The sequence below is a fragment of the Staurois parvus genome, unplaced genomic scaffold (genome assembly GCF_062004578.1).
Source record: "Staurois parvus isolate SC_StPar_1 unplaced genomic scaffold, SC_StPar_1.0 ptg000458l, whole genome shotgun sequence".
NCBI lineage: Eukaryota > Metazoa > Chordata > Amphibia > Anura > Ranidae > Staurois > Staurois parvus.
In genome coordinates, this window is record NW_028318254.1 from 1,135,553 (window position 1) to 1,143,586 (window position 8,034).

The following is an 8,034-nucleotide window of genomic DNA, read 5'->3' on the forward strand; positions in this document are numbered from 1 at the left end:
TGTGATAGCGCTAAAAGCTGAAATTGCCCTGGTCAGGAAGGGGGTAAAAGTGTCCGGTCTGGAAGTGGTTAAAAGGTGTTCCTTTAATTTTTTTGAGCAGTGTTTTATCATAGCAATGGCAGGGTTAAAAAAAAGCACTAGCATCCATTTTTTCTCATTATTATAGAAGCTATTCAAGTGAACCAAAAGCCAACTAATCACTTCTGCAAATCTTCAAAGGAGAATCTTGTATGAAAACAAGAACATTTCTGGCTACCCACAGCAACCCATCATAATAACTGAGGTATCTTCAACTATGCAGAAATTACAGTTGGTAGCTGATTTATAAACAAGAAATATTCTTACAGCATTTTTTACACACAAGGCCTGAAATGGTTGTCTGAATCATTTGGATCGCTATGAGCCATTGAGCCTCTGCAGCAGAACTAAAGATGGCTAGTAATAATAAAATATTAAATACACCAGCGCCTTTGTACTATGTGAACCTGGAAGTACTTACCCATGAGTACATCTGAACTCATAGTGCCCCACCAGAAAAACTATAACAGTTTTGGATCAGCTTTTGTTCTATTTTCTATACAATTAAATAAACATTAAAATTCAAGCATGACAAAGGATTCCCAATGCACTGTGGATTCGCTAAAGATACAGCACAACAGACACTGCTTACTTTGCAGCTCCTTTGTTCTTATTAAAACTTATTGAGCAGCTGAATAGGGATGAGTCACTGCTCTGTGACCTAAATTTTGTAAACTACAGGCTTCTTTACGTATAAGCAAAGACTCAATGCTGACTATATGAAGGAGACTGCAACTCACCCTGCTGACCCTAAAGGGTGCTATGTATTATACTGCAGGAGTCAGGCTCATTCAGGCTTATTCTGTAAAAGAGTGCAAAGTGCAATACCCATAACAACCACTCATAACACATCTTACTCTAGTCTAAAATTAATTCTGATTGGTTGCCACAGATTATGCACTTTGCATGTCACACTTTACCCCTTGCACTGTTTATTAAATATTCTTGTTTGACTTTTCATAGTTCATATACAGAGGAATGTGTCCCCTTGGAAAATTGCATGTTTTATTTTTATTAATCGTTGAATCACAGTGTATTTTTTGTAACTCTTTTGCTAGATAAATTTAGTGTGATTTGCCCAGAGGAGCAGGGATCTGTTACCTTGGTCTATTTTGGCGTCACAGTCTGAGGATTTGATTGATCTATCCTGGCTCTGTTGAGAACCTTCCAAAGCTCAGGGTGCAAAATTCAAACGTTAAGGCTTGGCTTTTACCATGCTTCAGCCAGTCTCTGAAAAGGTGTGCCCAGATGGTGGGTGGGAAGCAGGTAACTAGCTGGGGGGTCCAAGCAGATATGCTCTTCCCCTGTAGGAAGAGGGACAGTGTGCTTCATAGTTGCATAGTTACATACATAGTCTGGTTGAAAAAAGAACACATGTCCATCTAGTTCAACCATTAAAAGCTGGATAAAAGTTATTTTACATATATATATATATATATATATATATATATATATATATATACATATATATATATATATATATATATATATATATATACACGTACATACACATCATATACATACATTCAATCCTATATACACAATCCTATACACACAGTTGATCCAGAGGAAGGCAACCCCCCTTCCCCAATAAAGCTGGATTCAATTTGCTCCTTCAGGTGAAAAAATTCCTTCCTGATCCTCCAAGAGGCAATCGGATATTCCCTGGATCAACTTTACCCAGGAACACTAGTATCCAGTTATATTATGTGCATTTATGAAAGAATCCAGGCCTTTCTGAAACAATCGACTGAGCTGGCCAGAATCAAGTCTTAATGGAGTCTATTCCACATTTCACAGCTTACTGTGAAGAAGCCTTTCCATATTTGGAAGTTAAATCTCTTTTCTTCCAGATGTAAAGAGCGCCCTCTTGTCCTCTGTGATGACCTCAGGGTGAATAACTCTACACGGAGTTCACTATATAGGCCACCTATGTATTTATACATGTTCATCATATCCCCCTTAATCTCCTCTTCTCAAGAGAGAATAAATTCAGTTTCTCTAATATTTCCGTGTAGCTGAGCTCCTCCATGCCTTTGGTTGCCCTTCTCTGCACTTTCTCCAGCTCCCCGGTTATCCCTTTTCTGAACTGGTGCCCAAAACTGAACTGCATATTCCAGATGAGGTCTTACTAATGATTTGTACCGGGGTAATATGATATCTCTCTCTCCGGAGTCTATACCTCTTTTAATACAAGAGAGGATTTTGCTCGCTTTAGAAACCGCAGCTTGGCATTGCATGCCATTATTAAGCTTGTGATCTACCAGAACTCCCAGATCCTTCTCCACCATTGATTCCCCCAGTTGTACCCCCCCTAGTATGTATGATGCATGTATATTCTTAGCCCCCAAGTGTATAACCTTACATTTATCACATTAAACCTCATTTGCCACATAATTGCCCAATCAAACAGTACATTGGTGTCAGTTTAAACTAGCTTCAGGGGACTGCTAAGCCTGAGGCTTTCCTGACTGGCTGCTGGACTACATCCTCCCGTAGTTTGGGTCCATGGCCTTGCTTCCACCTGGATTTGTAAGTAGGGCCTAATCTCCTGAGCTGCAGTTTATCTATGATCCCCAGCTGTTGATGTTACAACCTTAGACTGTTCCTGTCCACTTACTATACATGTTCTACCAGTGCTTTCTTATTCTCCTGGTCTACAGTTGGGAGTGAAAGACTGTGTTGCTTCCACCTAGAGAAAGCATCCTCTGCAAATTCATGTTTTAACATTTTGGAGTATCCCATACCCCATTGCCCTCCCCATTTACAAATTCCAGCAATAAATCCAAAAGCACGACATCCCCTAGACCAGTTGTAGGCAACCTGCGGCTCTCCAGCTGTTGTGGAACTACCATGAGGCATTGCAACATTACAAAACTGACAGTTACAACTATGACTTGCAGAGGCATGATGGAACTTGTAGTCCTGCAACAGCTGGAGAGCCACAGGTTGCCTCCCCCTGCCTTAGACTAAGCATTGAGCCAGAGTGAGTGAACTGTTGCTGTGTGCCATGCTGCCTCTGTACTAACTTTGGGGGAAATTCAATTCAAAATCTGTGAAATTCAGCATGCCTTGCAGAGGGGAGCGCTACATTTTTTACAATGATCAGCAAAAATATACCCTTTTGTCAACATGGAAAAAGATCTCTGTAAAATTATTTAAAGTCTGCTTCCATAGATGGATGATGACAGATTGCCATCTGTTTCCCTATTGGGGAGATTTCTCCTCACATCCTGTCTGAACTGGAAGTTATGGGAAATCTCTCTGTTGGGTAGATAGACAAAAACACACTTTTAGAAGCATAAAGACAGGAAAATCTTCTCAACCGGGGGGAAAATCTCCCCACTGGACTCAAACAGAAATAAGGGAAAATCTCTCCAAATATATCTCCAATGAGGAGGGAGAATCTCCTTAATGGTGTCACAGATAGAAATAAAAACCTACTCAAATGAATGTTAACAATGTCACAAATGATATCCAAAGAAAATACTGGCATATTCAAATCTTTTTTTTTTTGTAGAGAATAATTAGTAGCTAATGCATTTTGGAGGTGAACTCTTGCCCCCCCCCCCCCCCCCCCTTCATTAGGGCTTCAGAAAGTAAGGATGGTAATAAAAATTGATAAAAAATGCAGCTACATGTAGTTATCATGGTATGCATGGTGAGAAATCCTAAAATGACAAGTCAATAATTAAACATCAAATGAAGACTCAAGTTTTCTACCCCTTCTCCAACCACGTAAAATTAAAAAAAAAAGTACACACACTATATATATATATTATTTTTTACAAAGGCCTTCTAGCAGGTCCAGTAATATCATCTGTCCTTCTTCCTCTTAGCAGCACTGGTGGTTGGCCCTTTCTGTTGTACTGAATAGAATGACATCCTCCCTTGGGGTGGGTCCATGATATTCTGGGCTCAGAGGTAAGGACACTGGTCATCATTCATCCTGGAAGACTGATGACCTCTAGTGCAGGAAATAAACTACTGTGGCGGACATCTCCAGACCTAAGGTGAGTAATGCAGGAAAAACTGATACCATAAAGACTGGAGTTCCACTTTGTGGTTTGAGTCAAACCTTATTCAGCAGCCACATCTAACAACTGGTAAGCTGCGAAATATTACATTTTTGTTCTTGGGTTGAGATAACCTTTTACAATGTATATTAAAGAGTCCCAATAGATGAACTGCCAGGACCTCAAAGCAACCAATCAGCTTCTTCTTTTAATTTTCCAGCCTGCACTTACATTATGAAAGGAGGATCCCTTTGCTTGCTATGGGCCTGATGGCTAGCCCTTGCAAACACAACGACAAAACTCCCGTCTGCAGTGCAGCGTATGCAAGGTTGTGGTTTCATCTATGTAAATCAGATGTACACTGAACAACTTTATCCTTTGTTATTTGTATTGCACCTTACATGACTGTGCTCCTGGAGCCAGCAGTCTCACACTACCTCACCCACGTCTACAGGCTGAATATGCTTTTTTTATTATTGTTATTATTATTTCAGCATAGACCGATATTACACAGACCCTCGAAGCGTATTTTACAACTGTTGCATGCTGCTGAATGTTAATTTGGCCGGGATGCCGTTCATTATCACACAGTCTATAAATAATCATGCAGGTCACACGCAGATTGTGAGCCGAGCCAGAAGGCTGGCACGGCAGCATACATCACCGGATTGATTAAACATGAGGCCGTTACATATCGGAATAGGTGACACTTACCTGCCTCCATCACCTCACACTGCTGTCCAAAGGCGTGCGAGAAGGTGACGGGCCCAGAAGCATCCATGGCTCTCAATGTCATGGGTCTGACGGTCCAAAGCACCGTGCGCCGCTTGTTTAGCTATGTACGGCTTCCCAACCCTGTCAGCCCGGCTTCCAGACAACAAATATTTATTGAGGGCTCGAGTTTTTTGCAGGGATCCAGAAAGCTGTTCCAGCAGCTACATCCTCAGATGCAATTACTGAGAAGCAGAGGAAGAGATGCGAGGGGGGGAATGTCTCTGGCAGCTGCAGACGATCGTGTAAAACAAATGCAGTTATTACCTTGTATATGCAATATCTGCATTTATTTTGGACATGTTGGTAAGCTTGGACATCCTCCCAAGCTTAGGGCTGATCGACGGCTATATTTGTCCTACTTAAAATTCTAACAAGACGTTTGGGATCCCTGTATTGTTCAGGCTTTGTGACTGCAAGGCTGGTGTGTGACTGTGCGGCTTTCAAATGACTCAGTGTTCCCCTTTTTTTCTCCCTGCACATGATAAGGAAAATACATTACTCTTTGGAAAATGAATGACGGTTACATTAAAAATGCACAAATGGCCGTGTTAGTCTGCAGTATAGAACTTGAGTTGACCTTGCAGAATAACAAAAGAAATGGATTGTTGTAATCCGTAGCAGCCAATCAGGGAGCAGCTTTAGATCGTTCTCTGCACTCAGCCCAATAAAAGTTGATTTCTGATTGGTTACTATTCAGTATTGATTTTTGTGCCATGTTGTTAAAGTGCACCAGTAGTTTTGCAATGAGCATGCTGTATAGAAGGATGGTAGCGGATGTAAGTACAGCCCTTTTTTCCAATATATTTTTGCATTTTAGAAAGGTTGTGTGGCATTCAACCATAAGAAAAAAAAAAGTTAAAATAAAAATCTTATATCCTCAGAACCCTTCGGCTGATCCAGAGGAAGGAAAAGCAAACCTTTCCAATTTTCTCCAATAGGGAAAAAATATTTGAATCCCCTATAATTTAAGTTATTCCATGAATCAAAAATCACAGTGCTATGACTTTAAAATATTAATTTTCCGTTATATAGTGTACATTTGAGAGCACACCTATGATGAAACAATCTATATAATTAGCTTGAACCTTCCCCTAGTGTATACAGAGGTTAAACCGCTTTTCCTTGAGATGCAGAGGATCACCTTGATTGCAATTTCCTTAAATTGGCGCTCCACCCAAAAGGGGAAGTTCTACTTTAAGGACTGCTCCCCCGCTCCCCATTAAGGATTGGCACCTTTGGGGGGGGGGAGGGCGGGTACCTGAATTTGACAGGTACCCACTCCCACTTCCGGTCTGATCGCCTAGGTGACCTGAAGCAGAAGGTGTCCTCCCTCCCTCCCTGTAGTCTTTTGGGACATGTAACAGGTCCCAGAAGACTACAGGACCATTCATGAAGCGCAGTACTACTCGCGGATGCGCAGTGGGTACCCAGCTGTGAAGCCGCAAGCTGTCACAGCCGGGTGCAAACACTGAAGATGCTGGCCTCCTGGAATACAGGACGGCTGAAGAAACGGGCTGCAGGGGACTTACCGCGGGACCGAGGGACAGGTAAGTGGCTGTTTTTTTAAAAGTCAACAGCTACAGTCTTTTTGGCTGCTGACTTTTATTTTTCGACAGGATGAGTGGAACTCCGCTTTAAAGTGAACAACTTTGCACCAAGTTTACTATATGTACTAATCCTGTGTCTATAAAAGGTGATCATATCTCTCCTCGAGCTTGGGTTCACATATATGTGGTGCAGTATATTGCATGTGATGCGCACAGGAACCGCACCGCATTCCTGTGCAAATTACATGAGATTTGTGTGCGGTGCGATTGGAGCCGTATTTTATATGGTACTAATCGCACCACACCCACACCAAAAACGTGTAGGACCCTTTTTAGGGTCCGCACTAGAATCGGATCACATAGGTATTCACACCTATGTGATCCAATTCTGCACATCACACTGCGTTTTGCGGACCGCTTTTGAGGTGTTGTTAACTTAACATACACACCCACAGCAGTTCCCATGAACGGGGTGCGATTCTGGTGCTTTATGGAATTCGCACTGAAAACGCTGCAAATTCCGCACCACATCAGTGTGAACCAGGGCTAAATGCCTTTCCTCAAGGGAGAATGAATTTAGTTCAGTTATTCTTTCCTCTTAACTTAGGTTCTCCATGCCCCATATTAATTTAGTTTTCCTTCTCTACTACTTTTATTGCTTAAACCAAAGAAAACTGCACTTAGTGTGACAAATTAATTCATATGTGTCCAGCAGCACTCAACAACACCCAATACAAGTGTAGTAAATATATATGTACATGTTTGCTGCGCTGTATCTTAAAATGTGTAAAAATAAATGTGTATAAAAAAAGTGTATAATACCCGATGTGCATTAATAGGTAATACAAAAGCCCACTAAATGCCCATACAAACCAAGTGTTGTAAATAAATCCAGATATTTTTAATGAATTCCCTGTTGAGTTCCACTACCACTGCCACATTCAGCCTCTTACCAATGAAAAAAAGACCCCAAATTATAGGTGGTCTTTTCTTGCTTATAGATGTCTTATAGATGCCTATAGAACTCTTGCAGCAATCATACCACAGAGGGCAGGAACCATAAGGCACACCAGCAGGGATTACATCCAAGTCATCTCCTCTGCTCAGCATATATCATGAATCCAGAAAGAGAACAGGTGACAAGTTTGCATAGTGTAAAACTGCCAGGTTTATTTTGCCTTAAGTTAAAATACTACTAACAAAGGTAAATGAGCAAGGGCACATCAAACAAACTCTGCTGCTGCCGTCTCCTCTGGCTGCGTGATGACATCAGCACAGGCTCCAGCCAAACGTGTTTTGTCTTTCTAGATGTTCTCAAGGGTCTGGAAAAATCCTACTCTATGTGCTTCTCTGAAAACGATTGCTATTTTTATTGGGGGAGGGGGGATCTAGACTTTTGAACTATGCCAACAAACTGCCACAGTAGTCAATAAGGGGTCTCTCATTAGACAGGGGGATGAGGGTTGGTGGGGCTCAGCCCATAATTGAGGTCACCATAAGAAATTAAAACTGCACAGATAAGAGTTATCTCGTTAATAATGATAATAGCAAAGAACGTATGGTGTCTTAGACAGGACTGTACACAATTTAAAATTATTTAAATAAGTTTACCCATAAAC

The 8,034-nt window shown here is 41.3% G+C and overlaps 1 protein-coding gene across 4 annotated transcripts in view; it reads right to left on the minus strand.

Moving 5' to 3' along the window:
* The window catches only part of KAZN (kazrin, periplakin interacting protein), a 739,264-nt gene extending 734,213 nt beyond the window's left edge, over positions 1-5,051 (minus strand). For all 4 annotated transcript variants that reach the window (XM_089688889.1, XM_089688888.1, XM_089688890.1 and 1 more), the window contains exon 1: positions 4,809-5,051. In XM_089688889.1, coding sequence (XP_089545015.1) covers positions 4,809-4,890 — 82 coding nt within the window. In that variant the 5' untranslated portion in view covers positions 4,891-5,051. The remainder of the gene's footprint in view (positions 1-4,808) is intronic.
* Positions 5,052-8,034: the final 2,983 nt, after the last annotated feature.